Source organism: Sebastes fasciatus, chromosome 3 (assembly GCF_043250625.1).
Source record: "Sebastes fasciatus isolate fSebFas1 chromosome 3, fSebFas1.pri, whole genome shotgun sequence".
Classification (NCBI taxonomy): domain Eukaryota; kingdom Metazoa; phylum Chordata; class Actinopteri; order Perciformes; family Sebastidae; genus Sebastes; species Sebastes fasciatus.
Genome location: NC_133797.1, coordinates 38980728 through 39000301, shown reverse-complemented (window position 1 = coordinate 39000301; position 19574 = coordinate 38980728). Strand labels below are relative to the sequence as shown.

The following is a 19574-nucleotide window of genomic DNA, read 5'->3' as shown; positions in this document are numbered from 1 at the left end:
CTGATTATCATAAAAAACAACTTTATTCACGGTCACATCAAAACATCATTCTGAACAAGCCGCTCTCTGCCGGGCCTGGTGGAACAAAAGAACACAGGGTTTCTTTGAATCAAGGGGTGTGTGTGTGTGTGTGTGTGTGTGTGTGTGTGTGTGTGTGTGTGTGTGTGTGTGTGTGTGTGTGTGTGTGTGTTAGGGCTATCGCAATAACTGCAATATTACAATCTCACACTATTGACAAGCCGGGTCTCTCCCTACGTGCTTCAGGCTTCCCTTCCTCCAGAGCCAGTACTGTACCTGGTGCCGACATTTTTACTTCTGTGGATATTCCGTATCATAGCAACCAGAAGCAACCAAAGCATCTCAGCTGAAAAAAACTGTGCCTTGTTGCCCTTTATGTGCAATACAGAAATAGAGTAAACAATACATTATTTAATTGGTTTTAAAACTTTTCTCTGTCATTTAAAAAGCAATAATATACCTAATAACAGCCGAACAATAAACCTTATTTATAAATCACTAAAATCTGGATAAATTAAGCAATTTAAAAAAAAAAAAAAAGGCAATAATACCGCATATCGCACCGTTGAGTAAATAATTTTGCCGCAAGGGAAAACCCTTAACCGCGACAGCCCTAGTGTGTGTGTGTGTGTGTGTGTGTGTGTGTGTGTGTGTGTGTGTGTGTGCCTGGGGAAGGGGGGGGTCTAGGCTGGACTCAGGTTCTGGATGGTCTCGCGACGTTCTTGGTAGAGAGAGTGGAAGGCCCCGGCCAGACCGAGGAGGGCCGCGTCACAGTTCTCCATCTCCTTCTGTAAGAGACAAACATGAAGACACGCTGATGAGTGACGCCGTTCTCTGTTGGTGTCGTTGGTGACTCTAAAAACTGTTTTTGGGCGATCAACATATTACTTTTTTGTATTTATTTGTAATTTTCTTTATAGTAAAATCATTTTTTGGATGATTTTTGCAATTTATGAATTTGACTCAACCTCTTATATTGAATCTGTAGGTATTAATAATTTTTTTTTTTTTACAAATTATTATTTTTCTTTCTTTTTGGGGCAATAATATATTACTATTATTTACTATTTTTCTATGTCTTTTTCTATATCATAGTTTCTAGGATCCATTTTTTTTTTCTAGGTGATTTGTGATATTTTGTTTTTAGATTTAATAAATGCTTATTCCGTTTCAAAGAGGCATTCTCTGTCCCCCATGCTCTGCTCTGATTGGCCAACCTGACAGTAGATTGACTCTCAATCATGCAGATCACAATCACCTGAGTGGTGAACGTCTCTATATATGCTGCTTGCTTTGCTGGTGATTTGATTTGAACACCTGACGGAGATCTGTGTGAGATCGAAACGCTGCACAATCAAACCTGCTGAGAGCTTTTCACATGTTAGAGTGTGCAGATCTTAGTTTAACTTTTTGGGATGTGCGTAACTTACACCCTTCCTGTTCATCTTGACACTGTTCTCTACTCATACATAAATACAATACAACCCATCTGGAGCACTTTAACCACAAAGCCAAACAACAACACAATATGACTTCATCCATATTGAAACAGACTTACGGCCGATGTCTCGTGGTACTCCAACCCCTGGCTTTCAGCCCATTCCTCGGCCACAGATGCCTGCACCTCCCTTCTGGCAGACAGGTCTGACTTGTTGCCCACCAGGACACCTGAGATACAAATACACAAGGAAAGCATTGACATCTAAACAAATAAACATGTACTATGTGATTTATTGTCTTTATAAAGTATAAAGCACAGTATTTCTAAGGCCAAAACTATAAACTATACAAGCTGATGGTCATTTGATTCTATTAATGTCCATTCATGCATCCATTATTTAAGGGCCAGGACTCCCTCAGAAAAGAGATTTTAAGAATATCCTGGATAAATAAAGGTTAAATAAAATAAAATATAAATAAATCAAATATCCAAATGTAAAGGATCTTAAATGCATTTGTTAAAGTGATATTGCTATCGAATATTTTTTCTTTTTTACTTTTCTTTAATGTCAATATCTGTATTGGTCTACAAATTCTTTGGGGTTTTTACCTGGAAGTTGGAGACCTTGGCAGTGAGCAAGGACTCTCTCCATCCAGTGGCTGCAGTTGGTAAAAGACTGCTCACTGGTCAGGTCGAACACCAGGCACAGCAACGACAGCTCCCCCCACTGTGGAAGGAGATGGTGGGTGGTGACAGGGACAGACAATGAGAGAGACACAGTTAGTATCACGTCACCTTCCTTCTTTCTACTTCTGTGACTAACTAAATCATACTTCAAAAGCTCCCCTGTGTTTGTACTTTATGTGATGATGGTGAGTTTCACTAGTTTCATGCAAATGTTAAGAACTCCGGAGAAGCAGTCTCACCATTTTCTCGCAGGCGTCCACTAATGTCTGCTTCCCTGCAGAGTCTACAATATAGAGCTCCTGGAGGGGAAGAGGCGACAAGGGAAGAGAAGAGGTGTTATACATGAAGATTTAGTCAAATTACAAGGTTTAACATTTCTTATTTTCTTTGGCAAGGACATTAATGTTCTCCTCACAACGCTGCCCTATTGCTCACTGAATACAGATGAGAAACTAACCATATTAAACGTCTGGGAAAACTTTCTTCCGCACCCGAGTGATGGATTCCAATTCTCACCGCCCACCTTCTGTGACTTTTATAATAACGAATAAGCCCACGAGCAGCGTGGTGGATGAAGAAGAGACAATGGCTGGACTCACCACACTGTCATTGGTCTCTGGGATGTTGACACATTTCATCAGCAGCTCCACTCCGGTTGTCTGCCAAACAAACAAGACCATTAATTACCATGCTGTTTATGTAACGTCAAGCCAAAAGACCTTAATGAAGCCTGCAGTTCATGTCAATAATATCACACGTCAATGTGACGATAAAATCATTCTGCCATCGGGTGTTTTTTGTACGAAGCACCTCACTGTAGGGAGTGCGTTTTCTGCTATATTTTTCTAGGGTTGTCAAAGTTAACACAATAATAACACAAAATCATTTTAACGGCACAAACGCAACTTTTCGGTTTTAGCGGCTCAGTTATAAAGCTAGAGTGAATCATATGAAACTAGAAAACCTAGTGAATCCATTGGTACCAACCATGTCATACTAGCCTGTAGTGAAGGAGGTTAAATAACGCTCCAAACTTGCGCAAAATTTTGGCGAGGAAAAACTGGCATGGTCATTTTCAAAGGGGTCCCTTGACCTCTGACCTCAAGATATGTGAAATAAAATGGGTTCTATGGGCACCCACGAGTCTCCCCTTTACAGACGTGCCCACTTTATGATAATCACATGCAGTTTGGGGCAAGTCATAGTCAAGTCAGCACACTGACACACTGACAGCTGTTGTTGGGCTGCAGTTTTCCAGGTCAAGTTATGATTTGAGCCTTTTTCTAGCCTAGAGCCTAAATGCAGTACCTGTGAGGGTTTCTGGACAATATTTGTCATTGTTTTGTGTTTTTAATTGATTTACAATAATAAATAATTAAAAAAAGATTATTAAATACTTGACAAATTTTCCTTTAAGGTACATTTTGAACAGATAAAAAAATTGGATTGACAGCCCTAATGTTCTTATGTGTAAATGTTTTTGTTTCTATCATATAATCATATAATAGCTGTTTCTGTCACTGTGCATTTTGCAGCTCTAACATTCTTACTACTGTGCAGGGTCTGAAATTATTTTTTTTCCTCACCTGCCACTGTGGCAGGTCACTGAACATTTCCACCAGCCACTCAATTCTTTTGTCTGCCACTTATGTAATGTATGTAGGACGCTTTAGGATTGTAATCACCGAGTCAGTGGCACAAGACAGTAGAAATATGGAATATATCATGTAACTTTAATCCCTGACTATTTTAAGTTTAGGAATTACTTTTTTGAATAATATTTCTTAATATAAGGAAAACCTGGTGGCAGGTGAACTGAAATTTGTACCTGCCACAGCCAACATTTACCCTCTAGTTGGCAGGTGGCAGGTGCTAATTTCATTCCCTGCTACTGTGGATTCTATAGAGAAGAAGAGAGGAGAGGAGAGGAGATGAGAGGAGAGGATGAAGAGAGGAGAGGAGAGGATGAGGAGAGGAGAGGAGAGGAGAGGAGAGGAGAGGAGAGGAGAGAGAGGTGAGGAGAGGATGAGGAGATATTTACTTGTCACAGACACTATACACAGAAGCACAACAGACTGTCTGATGTGATTTATTGTTAATGTCTAAACATAAGCATCACTAATTAGCAGCTTGGCTTGCCTTGAAAGCAGCGTCACCGTCCTCCTGATGGTAAATTGAGAATGATACGAACCCCCTTTGGGCCCAGCAGTGACGACAATTAAGACATAGTGACAGTCTGAATTGTTAGTGGAAAACTAAGAGTGGAGGTTTACATTCATATACGGGGCTGACAGTTACCACAAGCTGATAGTTTGGCTGTCTTTGTTTCACTGGCATCGCCGAGAAGATTTCGAAGGGTAAAACAGAGCAGGCTGTAAAGCTCCGTAGAGCTGAGGGCAACCAAAGAGTTGGGTGATAATTCTCTGTGGATTTGTCACATCGGCTGAGTTCGAAATCTCACACTAAATCACAATTCATACTAAGTATGACGTAAACTTGAGTTGTAGTGCATTCACACACAGTATGTGGATTTTGTGTATGCAAGAAATGCCCTGATGTATACTACATATATTAGTATGCGGCGTGAGCTTACTGCACAACTACCCCACAATGCATTGCGTCTGGGTGAGGCCACCCGTCAGTCACGTGACATTTTGTTCATGTGAATGAGACCCAGGCCGCGGCAGGAGCGAGGGCTGGGAGGCGGAGTTAAAGGAACCGCTACTGCGCCTGCTCCGTTGGCCCAATCGATGCGGAAGATCGCCGGAAGATCCGGTTACTTTATCACTCGGCAGTCGAGCCATTTTGTCTTCATGCGCCACTGAGCAACTCTCATAGGAATGAACGGGAGCCTCCAACGCTGTGTCCAGTTCTCTTAATACATCCATGGGCTAAAAGCTGTTGCTATTTAATTATTAAGTTTTAATATGTTGATATGTTTTCATGCGAGAAAGTAACCGTTTAGATTCACAATATGTGGTCAGTTTATCCAAATAACGCCTGTTTGGAAATTTGCTGCGACTGTTTTCGGAGATATGACGAAGCCGCTGGCGCCGGGGTGCCTTGAGACCGACCCGGCCGTCGCTTGAGCAGACTTCAGTGTGAACAGTCTGCTGATGAAATCATACTGAATCGTTCATTTACATACAAGTAGTCATGTGGTCCATTGTTAAAATAAAAATATTGATTATAGCCGCTTTAACAAAAGACTTCATTGTTCTCGGATGTTGAATGTCGTCCACACACAAGCAGTCGTACAACAGACGTTTTCCCAAATTAAAAACAAAACTAAAATTGGCAAAATGTGGATTTAAATTTGCGTGATTCAAAGAATAAGTAAACTAAATTATGATTCTGACCAAACATTCAATTGAATATTTGTAATCTGACATTTTTTGACTGTGGCCGGTCGACTAAAATGACCAGAGTAGCTGTTCTTTTCTCTTGTATGGTGGAGGTGTTTAGTCGAGGCGTCAGATGGGATTTGGAGTCCGCCCAATGGTCGTTTCAAGAAAGAGAAGCTGCCTGAACTTCACTGCAGAGGTTGGAGACATGAGTAGTTGAGATTTCAAATGAATACGGGGCAAATAGAGGTGGCAGATATAAAGGTAGAGGGTAAGGAGGATATGATAAATATGGTCCCATCACAGATGCACGTTCTTCACAAGCTTGGAGAACTAATGAAGTTCTAAGTGGATCGGATGGTTGCAGGCTGCCTATCGCCGCTGTGTGTCCGCTGCTATGAGATCAGTGGTGACCTTGAAGAAGCAAGCCGGGGTTTCTTCACATCAGCACCGACGTCTAAATTGATCTGATGTCCTGAGCTCCACACTTAACTGAGCGTGTCAAATGCCAGAAAAACACACTCTCACACACACACACACACACACACACATACTTTTCACGCTCACTGCCTCTGTGAAACACACACACATGCTGTACACACCTCAGACCAACATTTACCTGATTCACACACAGAAACAGTTCATAAACAAGGATCCAATGGTCCACGCATTCACACACACACACACACACACACAGGCGATGCGGCAGTCCCACTCCGGAGCGGTCTAATGAGCCGGTGTGATGCATAGGAAGCCTCTCGCTGGAATGTCAATGAGGGCCTATTAGTAACAAATAAGCTCGGAATATTGCTAACGGGCCGTCTGACATTTTCAAAGGAGGACGTGAGGAGAATGGCCGACAGCCTCCGCTACCCTTCAAAATCAAAAGTTGAAGAACATGAGGGATGGCACAGGCGTCTGCACAAGGAATAAGTCTTCACAGCGCCGGCTGCTTTTAGACACAATGGAAAGGACACGCTGTTCCCTGTTTCCATCTGCAGTGAAATCTTAAAGAGAAAAGCCAACCTGACACATTTAACACCACTCAGAACTGCTACTGGTGACGCACCTCTCAGTCACGAGGGCTTATAGTGGTGCAAGTATGCACACAATGGTATAAACAACATTAACATTGTGCTTTGTCAGAGTTTGTACCAAAGGCAATGGAAGGGTGCACCTCCATCGTGAATGTGCTCAGCAAATCTGATGGCAATCTGCAGATTAGAATGGAGCTCATGGAGTGTCCAAAATGGAAAGGGTTCATCCTCTTGGGAGCATTAAGGAGCTCATTAATTGCATGTGTCCAATTAGATTTTGATATTTCTTGTGCATGTGGAAATTCTGGGGAACTTTTGGTACATGATGGAAGGTCAGGGGTCATGAAATATGAGATTCATCCCCTGGGAACCATCAATATCCACAGCAAATGTTTCACAAAACATTAGTGATGAAAGTGTAGCGTCTGAGGAAGGTTTTACCGTTAGTGACATGACACGAAAAGGAAATAAAAATGAATCTTTAAGGTCTATGAAGATTTTTTTTATTGCTTCTATCACTGCCATTATGAAAACTGATCTAAATAACAATTAAAGGGATAGTTTGGATTTTTTTTTAAGTGGGGTTGTATGAGGTACTTATCTATAGTCAGAGTATTACCTGCAGTAGATGGCGGTCAGTACGCCCCCAGTTTGAAGAACCAGACAGGAGCAACTTCCGTGTTCTGTGAGGTAAAATTACTGTTTTTGTCAAAGGAGTCTGGTGGCTTTGAAGAGAGCATAGATAACGGCTTCAGTTCCCCGTCAGAAAGAAAGGGCTGTCTGACAGCGAGGTGAAGAGGTGAAAATATTCTAAATATAGCGTACACTTAAACTGATGTTGAATTTTTTAGGTGTCTAAAACCCGTTTTGCTGCTGCCCCCGTTCACAGCAGTACATCGCTTTGCTCCCGTGCTGGTACTCCTGTCTGTTAATTTGTAATACACTGACTACGGAAAAGTACCTCATACAACCACACTGAGAAACATCCAAACTATCCCTTTAAATATACATAGTAACTTGTGAAAAAAAAATTATAGTGAACAGCTTCAAAGTTTTGGACGGTGGATTTTGTCTCACATGAAGCACTTGGCGCCAAGTGGGCAACAAGTTAAAAATATTTCAGCTAATATCAAGCATGCGGCTGGCTTCAAATAGGTATTTTAACAGTTGCATAGCAACAGCAGAGACCGTGACCAGCAATTTCCCCATGAGCATTTGTTTCAGTGCATCCAGCTAATAAAGCAGTGTCTGGTGGACAGGGCTTTGATCTGCTGCTACACATGTTAACCTGCATGTTTCTCCTCTTATGTGACATCCCTTCTCATTTTTCTTCTATTTGTTTTATTATATATTAGTTCAGTTAGCACATATCTTAGGCCGGTGCAAATTAAAAATGCAGCACTGTTGCAGCACTTTTCTACTTTGTTAATACCGCACACTAGTCCAACATGAACAGACACGCGCAGCATCACAAGCGAGTGGGTACAGGCCGATGCAGTATGGACAAACTCAACACTGTTGTACAGTGTATGTGTGTGTGTGTGTGTGTGCGTGCGTGTGTGTGTGTGCGTGTGCGTGTGTGTGTGTGTGTGCGCACACACGCGCTTGTTAAGTACCTGTTCTGGTGGCTTTCCAGAATCCTGCTGTATTAATTATCGACGTTCCTGTCACCTCAGAACCCCCAATACTGCTGACACAGCAAGAGCTGAACAAACACCACACACACACACACTTCGCTCTTGTCCAGTATTTACCCACCAACCTGTTCTGTACCCTAACCAGCTCCGAGGCTCAACAGTAAACTTATGAGTGAATGTGTGCAAGCTGCACTATAGTGCATATATTTATGTTCACAAGTGAACGCGCTGCAGCTGCATTCTCCTGCATGTACAGTGCACGTGTTTAGCCCCTTGAAACATTGACAGAGGGAATCAGCGAGCAGCCATGACCCCATATATCACAGAGTCAGGTTAATGACACAGTTCCCTCCCTCGCACAGATTAGCATAAATAATGCAGATTGGCCCTCTCTGCATCAGCATTAATTGGTACATTATGCCGTTTTGCACTTTGCTGATTCCTGTGGTAGACTTAAGAGACCTCTGCAGGTCCTTGAAAAGCCTGCAAGGAGTAAGGAAACCACACATGTAATATGATTATTATTAGTTTTGATGATTTGCAACTGACACGTAATCAAAGTAAATGTTATGACCTCAGGCAAAATGATTACTGTTAAATTGGATATTTCAATAATTGCCTAATTCAAAAATGATTAATTCTGTAAATTTGAAATATGTGACTGTGCATGATGAATTATGCTGCTCCACAACTTCTTTATTACTGCTCGACTGCACTGTCTATATCTATATAGTGGAGCCTGCAAAGATCTCTACAGGTATGAGTACTCTGGGGGTTTCCTGTAAAGTTACTCTGAACAAAGTAAAGCAGCAGGTTTGGTTTATCAAATCACTGATTAGGCAGGACTGAATAATAAATGTGAATACAATATATATATTTTTACAAGGAGTGTTACCGTGGTACATGGGATGCTCCATATACACCATAGTATATTCAGAATTACATGCTCTGGCTGCGTATCTTGTGATAGCATTAACGCAGAGAGAATAGGTTAATGCTCTCACCATGCTGTAGTTCTTCTGGAAGAGAGTACCGTCACTATGGAACATATGGCAGAGGGCAGTTTTCCCCACTGCAGCATCTCCTAAACACACACAAACAAAGAGGGAGGGATAGAAAGACAGACAGAATTGCATAATCTGTGTTTCTGCAAATTGCGTTTCATTAAAAAAACATTAAAGTCACCGTTCACATTCCTTTCTTTGTCAGCCAGAGTTTGAACGCTGGCATTGCCAAATTATCCGGTACAGTACAAAAAGCTGCGGTGGAATAAGTATTCTGATTCTTAACCTAAGTAATAGTACCAGTAAAACAATGCAAAACTACTCTATTGCAAGTAAAAGTGTTCCATTTTAAGTAAAAGTACAAAAGTATAAGCTGAAAAATGTACTTATAAAGTATCAAAAGTACTCGTTCTGCAGTAGTAGTGCCCTTGGCTGGCAAATTATTATATTGTAAATTATATTGTTAATCCAGCAGAATTGTACTGTTGTAGCTGCTTGAGGTGGAGCAACTACTTTATATCCAAAGGGTCACCAGATAAATATGAGAAGCCGGGAGATGATTAAAGGGAGAGAGAAGAAGAAAAAACAAAGTTGTGATATACAAATCTGTTTTCAGTTTTTGGACATTTCTTAATTTTTTGTATTGAAATATTGGATCGTTTGGATCATTTGAACAGTTATTGAAATAAAACTAGAGCTGCAACAATTAATCAATTAGTTGTCAACTTATTAATCACCAACTATTTTGATAATCGATTAATCCATTTGAGTAATTTCTATAAAAATGAAGTCTACATTTTTAAATGTGAATGTTTTCTGGTTTCTTTACTCTGCTATGACAGTAAACTGAATATCTTTGAGTTGTGGATAAAACAAGACATTTGAGGACGTCATCTCGGGCTTTGGGAAACACTGATCCTCATTTTTCACCTTTTTTCTGACCAAACAACTAATCGATTAATCGAGAAAATAATCAACAGATTAATCGACAATGATAATAATCGTTAGTTGCAGCCCTACATGAATCCATGTGTTTAGAGGGGAACAACTCAGACACCTGAAACACCGGGAGCAACAACTACACCCTGTTTTTATTTAAGAGGTCACATGTCAAAAAGACTGGGAAACACTGTTTTTTATCTTCAATGATAAATGTTTAATATTTGTTTTACGTAAAACATTAATCTGAAAAGTAACTAATAATGTCAGCTGTCTAATAGATAGATAGATAGATAGTAACTTTATTGATCCCGAGGGAAATTCAAGTTTCCAGCATCACAGTTCCATAGTGCAAAACATGTTAGTAAAAAGGCAGTAAAAAAGTTAGTAGTGCAAAGTACAAAAAAATATACCAGATATAAAAATACACGGAGATGAAGAAAACTGTTAAAAGTGAATATAGTGCAGGGTAACAGCTGTGATACAGGACTATTAAAAAAGTGAGTATAGTGCAGAAGAGACTGTTAAAATTAGTATAGTGCAGGGTAACTCCAGTAGCTTAGTCTATGAAAGTGCATCGGCATAAACGTAGTGGAGTAAAAAAGTATAATAATTACCCTCTGAGATGTAGTGGAGTAAAAGTATAAAGTAGCATAAAATGGAAATACTCAAGTAAAGTGCAAGTACCTCAGAATAAGTACAGTACTTGAGTAAATGTACTTAGTTACCTTCCACCACTGACAAAGATAATTTATAAATAGATAAATAGATAATTCATAAGACACCTTCTCACACAAAAATATATCTTATACTGTATATACTGTATATGTTCTTAATATGCCTGTATATATTCTTAATATGCCTTTGTACAAAGTATTTCCTTTTATAATTGTAATATAACTTAATGGAGCTTCCCAGCAAAAAGCATTTCACAAATTGTACTGGTATAACTGGCAGGACAATAAACATCTTGAATCTTGAAAACACAAACACAGCCAGGTGTTTCCCTCTGAGATGTAGTGGAGTAAAAGTATAAAGTAGCATAGAATGGAAGTACACAAGTAAAGTGAAAGTACCTCAGAATAAGTACAGTACTTGAGTACATGTACTTAGTTACCTTCCACCACTGACAGACACAAACACAGCCAGGTGCACTGATTTATCTGTGATGCAAACACACACCTGAGAGGTGTCACTGAAGAAAGGAGAGCCAACAAACGGTTGTGATTTGCACACAGAATCCCTCACGATATGTAGATAAACACCATTTGAACGTTTGGGATAGTTAGACAGAGGATAACTTCTTCATCTCTCGTGTTTCAACACCTTTAGTTTAGGAGCAGATTGGTTAGCTTTAGCTTTAGCTCTTGTATCGTTAAGCAGCAGAAGGATGGGCTAAATTCACTCACCAACAAGCAGACATCTCGCCCTCAACTTCACCATTACAGCGGACAACTACAGGACACAGTACGCAAACTCTCTTGTTTCATTAATGACGTTAAATCAGCTCTAATGTCTCTTAAGCTTTCTGTGCATCCTTTATCCTCAGCAACATGTACACAACGCGTCGCTTAGCAACCAGACGACAGCGGTGTTTTCATTGGTTCAGCCAGCGAGCGCGTAGAGAGCGTAGCTGCGCTGTCATTGGCTGGTTGTGCGGAAGGATAGAGAACACGCATTGTTATTTTCCCCCTGAGCGTATCTGTCAGGCAAGCATCCTCAAGATGTGTATAATTATCACCACCTGTGGTCAGTTTGATGTGTCGAAACTCCCAACCATACGATCCGTTAGATGGTCGAAGCTCGTCATGTCGGGGACGGTAGTACGGTACAGAGGTTTGGAGTAAGAACGACCTGAAAGGCGTCGCTCGGGTAAAAACACCCAATATTTTGACGCAATGACGCAGTGCGACCACTAGAGGGCGACCTTTCTCTCCTCAGCATCACACATCACTTATTATTATGATATGGATTTACATTTGGTGTTATTGTCTCACTTTCAAATGTATAATCATATAATTACAGACAGAAATCAATGTCCTGAGTCAATATTAAATCATATTGGATGAATATATATATATTTTTTTTTATTTAAGGTTAAAAGAATACATACACATACTTGTAAAGGGACATACAGACAGCAGCAACAACATATATAAACAAAAAAAAAGAAACATAAGAAAAAGAAAAAGAAAAAAAGGTACTACCTGTTGTAATAGTGCAGTAGTGTAGTACATTGGATGAATATTGAATGTTTTCCTTGAGACACAGAGGCATCTTAGTTATAAGATAAGATAAGATAAAGATATTCCTTTTTTAGTCCCACAGTGGGGAAATGTGCAGTGTACAGCAGCAAAGGGAATAGTGCAAAAAAAACAAGATGCATCAGCTTACACACTAAAAAAAAAGAGCTAAACAAAGTGTAACAAAATATGAACAATTTAAATAGAAGGAAGTATCAAAATAGGAGCAGTATATACAGTATTGACAATAAACAGACTATTAACAAAATTGCACAAGTGGAAAATGATATTGCACAATGAGATTGAATGAATGACATTCCACCTGAAAATATTGCACAGTATTTTTACACCTGAGTAATAATAATGATAATGATATTATGACCTAATACGGTACATGATGTGCTATTTTATGCAATACACAGTATACCTTAATATTCTTTTAGGTTATAGAGGTCACACTCAACTACAAAACACCCTATAGTCAAAGTACCTCCTCATAGTCAGTACTACACATGTATCTTTTATGTTTAATTATTTGAAACCCAGCAAAGAAATAAAACAAAACTGGAACTTTAGCTTCTTACATTTACATGAAAAAAACATGTTATTGTTATAAAAGTGACAATAACCTGATATTTTCAGGTGGAATTTCAGGTGGAATTTCATTAATTCCCACTGTGCAATATCATAACAAGGAAGTATAAAAATAGGAGCAGTATATACAGTATTGACAATAAACAGACTATTAACACAATTGCACAAGTGGAAAAATAATATAACATAATAAATAAAGATATAACATAGCTTTATTGAATATCATATAATGCTCTGGTTTGAGTCTATACTTGTCAGACAAATAGAAAGAGCGCGTGACTCCATGTGGCACAAGCACGCGCCCCTCATAAACACGTGCGCGTGCTCGCTGTGTGTGGAGAGAGAGAGAGAGAGAGCATCATCAACACAGTGGCTCAGTGCACAGCAGCTTCCTCTGGCCGGATATCGAGAGAGGACGACAGGAGGGAATTTAGAGGTTAAATTAAAAACAACAACACGAGAGGAACAGGGCGGCTGTGCAGCAAGGAGCCGACGAGCATCCATCCTTCCTTCCATCCTTCCTTCCTTCCAGCATCCATCCTTGCAGCAGGTAGAAGAAGAAGGTGAAGGAGAAGAAGCAGGAGCAGATTCGAGGATTTGTGCTCCACACACCCTGAGCCTTTGAGCCAGCAGCAGAGAGGAGGAGAGGAGGACCAGAGAGGAGGACCAGAGAGGAGGCTGTGCAGACAGGAGGAGCACCATGGAGGGGATGCAGGCATACGGGGCCGGGAAAGCTGGAGGAGCCTTCGACCCCATCACCTTCTTCCAGCAGCCTCAGACCATTCTCCGCATCGTGTCTTGGGTGAGTGAAAAAAATAAGTTTTTTATTCTTAGCAATACAGAGTGGACTATACAGATAAATAAGCTAATTATGCACAGGTTACATGTGCACATGTCAAATATGGGAGAGAATTATTTTTTATTTGTTTATGCAAATCATATATCAGTGATAAATAATACAGATTATTGTCCATCATATCTTGCTTTATGCTTTTATTTTCCTATATTTTGTATCAAATATATAATTTGATATCCCCATTTTATGATGATGGTACTCAACAGGGAGTTATTATTATTATTATTATTAGGCTGATGTAGGCCCAGAATGGCTCCTGATGATCACTGCTTACAGCCCTTACTCCTCTGATAATATATAAGTTGGCTATAGCTAATGTTTTCTAATAAGCATAGTGAGAACACACACAGGAAACACTCAAAGGATTTCATAATTTCATAATAATAACTGCCCACCCTCCCCCTCCTCAAGACAAGAGGAGCACTAATGAAGAAGGATGTAGCAACAGGGTGGTAAGTAGTTTTGGGAAGGACAGTAAACAGATGGCAACAAATGGCCCTAAAATCCAAGAGGCCTCTCTATCTAGAAGTTGTATTTCATAGGAATAATATGATGAAGTATGATGTGGTCATAATGAACTCAGGACTTAATTCTTTTGTTTAGGAATCCTTCAACCAATATTTGCATTTTTGGCTTCTAGTATGATCTTCATTTGGGATGAGGAACACAGAAATACAGACAGACAGTGTGTGCCACTAATGGAGAATCATTAGATGTGTTTATTTTTCATTAGGGAGCATCAAGTAGAATCTCTGCCACTCCTTTCCTCCGCCTCTCTCTTATTAGTTGCATTTCTGTTTAAATAAATGACATCGAAGGCTAATGTAATATCATCTGAAGGCCGCCGTTTATGGGTGCAGAAGACGTCCACTCAGATGATGTTCACTAACATGTTTTAGATGTCACATTTCAAAGAGTAAGAGTAGTGAACTGAAAGTTGTGTTTGCTGTGTCCGATGCCCACAGTTCATCACCTTGTTTATTCACTCCTTCTTAAGGAGTGTGTAAAGTTACTCTTCTAGTTAGCTGGTTTTTGTGAAATGCACACAGAAAACAAACTGTTTGTCTTTGCAGTCCTGAGAGAGAGACTCTGCTAAATCCAACGTCTGTACTGGTTTATTCTGTAGGGTAACGCGTAAAATATGAAAGGAAGGTCATTCTTTACAGCAGAAAGTCACATATGGGATTGTTTCTTATTTATAGGACAGTGTCTGCATGTCCTTAAGGCAGGGTGGGGTGATCTTGAGAAACTAGCAAGAGTACACAAGATTTTAAAAATGATCAAGCCAAAAAAAACTCTTTTCCATGTAAGTAGTTAACAGCATTAGCTAACTATGCATTAGCATTAGCTGCTAACTAGCTCCAAAAGTCCCTAAGTGTAGAAAGAGAAAGTCACCAAGTCAGAAATGAGGGGTGTAAGAAAATATCGGAAAAATCGAATATCGCAATATTCTGTTTTGTGAAACTGTATCGATTCTCAAAAATGCAGTACTGATTTTTAATAAATAACAGTTTACATGCAAAGATTGACTTGAGTCAATACTTTATTTCATTTGTAAAGAGATGCGGCCTCTCAGTGTATGAGCCCTCTCAGTGTATGAGCCCTCTCAGTGTATGAGCCCTCTCAGTGTATGTGCCCTCTCAAAGTAGTGCTGTGATGTTGGATGTTAGAGACGGCGGTGAAGGCAAATGCAGATACAGATGTTCAGATTGCATGAAAAATTTAATTTTTTTTAAACTCAGATTGTATGCAGATGGTGGTGTTCTTTGTACTTTGACAGTTTCACTAAAATTAGGTTAAAAAAATGATTGCAATATATTGCCTTTGTTTACAGTATCGCAATATATTGAATTGTAACCCCTGTATTGTGATACGTATCGTATCGCCAGATTCTTACCAATACACAGCGCTATCGTCAACACTGACAGTCCGTCGCTTCGGGTTTCCTTCCAAAGCCACTCCCCCAATATTACCATCACGAACATTAATGTATCATAATGAACGTGAACGGCGGCACTGGCAGAGTGCCCGAGTGTAGACAGGCAGGCAGCTCATCCAATCATTACATCTGGGCCGAATTAAATGATTGGACGGGTTTATTACAGTCCTGCAACATCGATTGCTGTCAGTGTGGGAGCCAACGTGTGTATTAAGCCTGTTGTTTATTATTATTATTTGTTTAGGCTGCAAACGTTCTGTTGGTTATCAGCACTTCCCGTCATTGGAACAGGGTGTGGTTTCACCTATTTCTACCTGATCACTGGGACTGTGGGAGTTAGACAAAGAGAGTGAGATAGACTTCTGTTGACCGTCACTTCACGTAGTTACTCCAGTTAACCTTACTGTTTGTAAATCATTTAATTTAATTTAATAAACAGTAAAATGCATATGGACTTTTTGACTTTTTGGAACGAGTCACACAGCAAAGAGCCTACTTCAGCCTCTTAGCGGCTTTTTAATTGATAGTAGTCGCTACAGTCGGTATGTAATGAGGATTTAAACTAATAAAATGTTTCTAAAATCTTTTCCAACCCTGCCTTTAAATGATGCCGAGAGCCTTTTCAAGTAGCTGAAAGGATGAAGATGCTGTTGGATTCATGTTTCTAGTAAAGGGACGAGTCTTGCTGGCAGGCCGGTTGTTGCAAACATGAGGTCACAAGCTCTGATCTGTACTTTAAAATCACTTCTCAGGTCAAGACTGATGAATTTGTTTTTGGTGGAAATGTGTACTAAATAGTCCGAACTAATGCTCTGGGTAGTTTTATGTCAGCCTGAGTTGGGAACAGGAAACAAGTTGATGCAGTTTAACTTCTTTTAGTAAGAATGAAAGAGTATAAAGAGTTGTAACGTCCGTCTCGTGACTGAAGTGAGACTGATAGTAAACATAACGTTCACATAAAACATGAACTGTATCCAAAGCACATGAAAGAAGTGTGAAAATAGGTTGAGTGAGTGTCTGAATGGCGTGTGAAGGAGAGTCATGTGGCTGTGCGATGAACTGTGATGTAAGCATCTTAGAGTCATGAGGTCGGGTCTCTGCTGTAGATAAATACACTCATTATATTAATGTGATGAAGGAGCATTTTGTTTAATTTGGTTTTATATTGACATGGACCACAGATACATTTCTCATAAATAGATTCTTTGCAGATATCCTGTGTTGTACGGTATGAATAGTTTCTAGCATTAAGAAAGACATTTAGTGAAATGTCAGAGTATGATACTGAAGGTCTTATCAGAGGAAACACTCAATCTCAATACATATCGAATCGGCTATTGAATGGGGAGATAGGTGTATCGTCCCAGCCCGAGCGATTACATTGTGCAATCAACATTTACTTCATGAGTTAAACAAAACAACTTGTCTGTTGCCGCTTTAAACAATCATTGAAAGTTGTGTCAATAAGCTAAACATTGGACTCTGAGGAACACAGTAAAGTTATGTTACGTATGTACAGGTGAAAAACGTATGCAGGTATGGAGTGACTGTGAGATGCCTCGCTCCCGAGGTGTCACCCGAGCAACAACATGTCTCCATAGTAACAGCCACGGCCTGAGTTGTGATGTTTTGTGTGATGGTGATAATACGCAGTCTGCTGGGTGATGGGGGATGTCAAGTGTGTGTGTGTGTGTGTGTGTGTGTGTGTGTGTGTTAGAGAGGGGGAGACAGCAGGGTCGGCGCCAAAGTGTTAGGGGCGGACGGGCAATCAGCTTTGACAGGGGGGGGGGCATTTTTTTTCACCTCATATAGGCCTAGCCTTTATTAAGTGTATCTTTAACATTATCATGTTTCATGAAAGAAATAAGCTGACAGAGAGGCGTGTACATACTGCCACTATGCGCACAGGCTCGCACGGACGCATACACGTCATGCTGTTATGTCGACAAATACAGGTTATAAACTAACACCGTGTCCTAACTGGATGCGAGCGTCCGACACTGAATCCATTAAATCTGCACTTCTGTTACGTCATGTAAACAAACCACGTACGTATCAGCTGTGAGCTCCAGATCAGACTGCAGCTGGAGACGTAACCACTTAAAAGATGGGTTAGTTTCTATCTTCCTACGGTTGTACTTTTTCATCAGAAAACACACGTTTTATTTGTGATATTTACTGGAAATAACATACGATATAGCCAAGAGCAAGTATCTAGCGATCTTCTCCAGCCAGCTGCCGCCTTATTATGGTATTTGTAGTGAAATGAGAAGGTACTGGAGGCTCCAGATAACTCCTCAGTAGTGAAATGTGGAGGTACTGGAGGCTACAGATAACTCCTCAGGCACGCCCTGCGTCTTGCTCGTGCCAGGGTCAAAATGAGCACACAGACAGGTGCCGAGCTGTGGATGTTTCACTCACCAGTTGTTGTCCCTGCTCAGCCTGCTGTATAACGTAACATTAGTCCATTGTTTTATTCCACGATACTGAACAGAATAATCCAAACAGGTAGAAGAAGTAAGATGTAAAGAGGAGCAGAAGGTGCTTTTTACTCTCTTGGTCCTGTCTTGCGCTTTAATGCACCCGGTTTGTAGGTCTACTTTCTCTCATTGTTTTTCTATTGAGCTAAATTAAATAAACACGCAAACGGAGCGGATCAAAACGAGGCTTCTTACTGAAATATTGTAGTGACGGCTCATAGTTTCCACAGTTGTCTCTTTGCGCCGTGTGTTCGTGTTTTATTTTAACCATTAGTGAGGTGGCGGTTATATTTTTTGACAGGTAGCTCATAATAAAGTTTCACTAGTGAATGCTATATCTGCGAGCGTCAATACTTGTGCTAAAAGTGTCAGTAATCAAGTTAATATTTTCATTTACATCCAGGACAACTGACCCGGTTTTCTCGGCTCATTTTATCTAAACTAATCAGCCGTTCCTCTCAATGTGAGTGACAGGAAAAAATAGGAACCGTGTATCCGACAGAAGTTCAGACAAAACGCCGCGCCGCGCTGTGCTGTGCTGTCCAGTTAGGACCCTCCGATAGAAAGCAATGGAATCAAGCCCAAGTACATGTCGTTTCCTAAATGCAAAACTGTCACTGTTTGGTGCTTTATTTGCATTGCAGTGTTAAGTCCTTCCATTACCAAACTGTATGACTTCATTTTATAGCTTAGCTGTAAAAGTATTTCAGTTTAGTTTTTTTGTCAGGAGAGAATTCAGCTGAGGGGGCACAGTGACCTTTTTTGGGCGGGCCTGGACCCCCATGGCCCGTCCCTAACGCCGACGCTGGGAACCAGGTAGGAAGGGAGAGAGAGAGAGAGAGAACAATTTCTGAATGGTGGTTGAAGGTTCTCTCTCTGCCCTCCCTTTTCTCTTTCTGGGAGACCACTTCCTCTGACTTATGAGGGCTGTATGTGGCCTGCGATATTGACGTTTGAAATGTACGTTCTGCTCATAGAAAACTCTGCTGCGTATCAAATCAAGCGCTTCCTAAACTAACAGCCCCCAGCCGGTGATCCAGATGTTTGACTTCACTTTTTCGGTATAGATATCATCTATACAGCCAATGTGTTTATGATTAAATTGTGAGCATAAAATTGTTTATCTAGCCCTTATTGTTGCTAATTTTGCTCTCAAAGTGCACCAGACTGAAGCATCTCACTTTAAAATGTAGCTAACAAAATAGTATGGTGAGTATTCCTGTAATATTTCATATTACAATATATATAGCAGGAGAAAAATATTGCATTGTCAGTTTTTTCCAACATGATGCAGCCCTGATTTGTACATTAGCAGGACTGTAGCACAGCATGGAAGTGAAAGCAGCTCTCTGTTT

General features: G+C 40.3%; 2 protein-coding genes across 11 annotated transcripts in view; one reads left to right on the top strand and one right to left on the bottom strand.

Annotated features, from left to right (window-relative positions):
• Positions 1-11686, bottom strand: ift27 (intraflagellar transport 27 homolog (Chlamydomonas)). 2 transcript variants are annotated; one of them, XM_074630893.1, is made up of 7 exons: positions 11517-11686; positions 9169-9248; positions 2746-2805; positions 2386-2445; positions 2069-2186; positions 1577-1686; positions 1-806 (listed from the first exon to the last, which is right to left on the bottom strand). In XM_074630893.1, exons 1-7 carry the CDS (start codon positions 11548-11550, stop codon positions 702-704), a joined length of 567 nt encoding a protein of 188 aa, XP_074486994.1. In that variant the 5' UTR covers positions 11551-11686; the 3' UTR covers positions 1-701. The 2 variants fall into 2 exon arrangements, with proteins under 2 accessions (XP_074486994.1, XP_074486995.1); XM_074630894.1 differs by lacking the exons at positions 9169-9248; positions 11517-11686 and adding an exon at positions 9060-9152.
• The window catches only part of syngr1b (synaptogyrin 1b), a 32091-nt gene continuing 23824 nt past the window's right edge, over positions 11308-19574 (top strand). For 5 of the 9 annotated variants that reach the window (XR_012593362.1, XR_012593363.1, XR_012593365.1 and 2 more), the window contains exon 1: positions 13288-13746. Coding sequence is in view for 2 of the 9 variants with exons in the window: in XM_074630890.1 (XP_074486991.1) it covers positions 13645-13746 (102 nt within the window). In the remaining 7 variants the exon portion in view is untranslated. Of the gene's footprint in view, positions 11575-13281; positions 13747-19574 lie in introns of those variants that run through there. The other 4 variants (XR_012593364.1, XR_012593361.1, XM_074630891.1 and 1 more) reach the window with 2 other exon arrangements.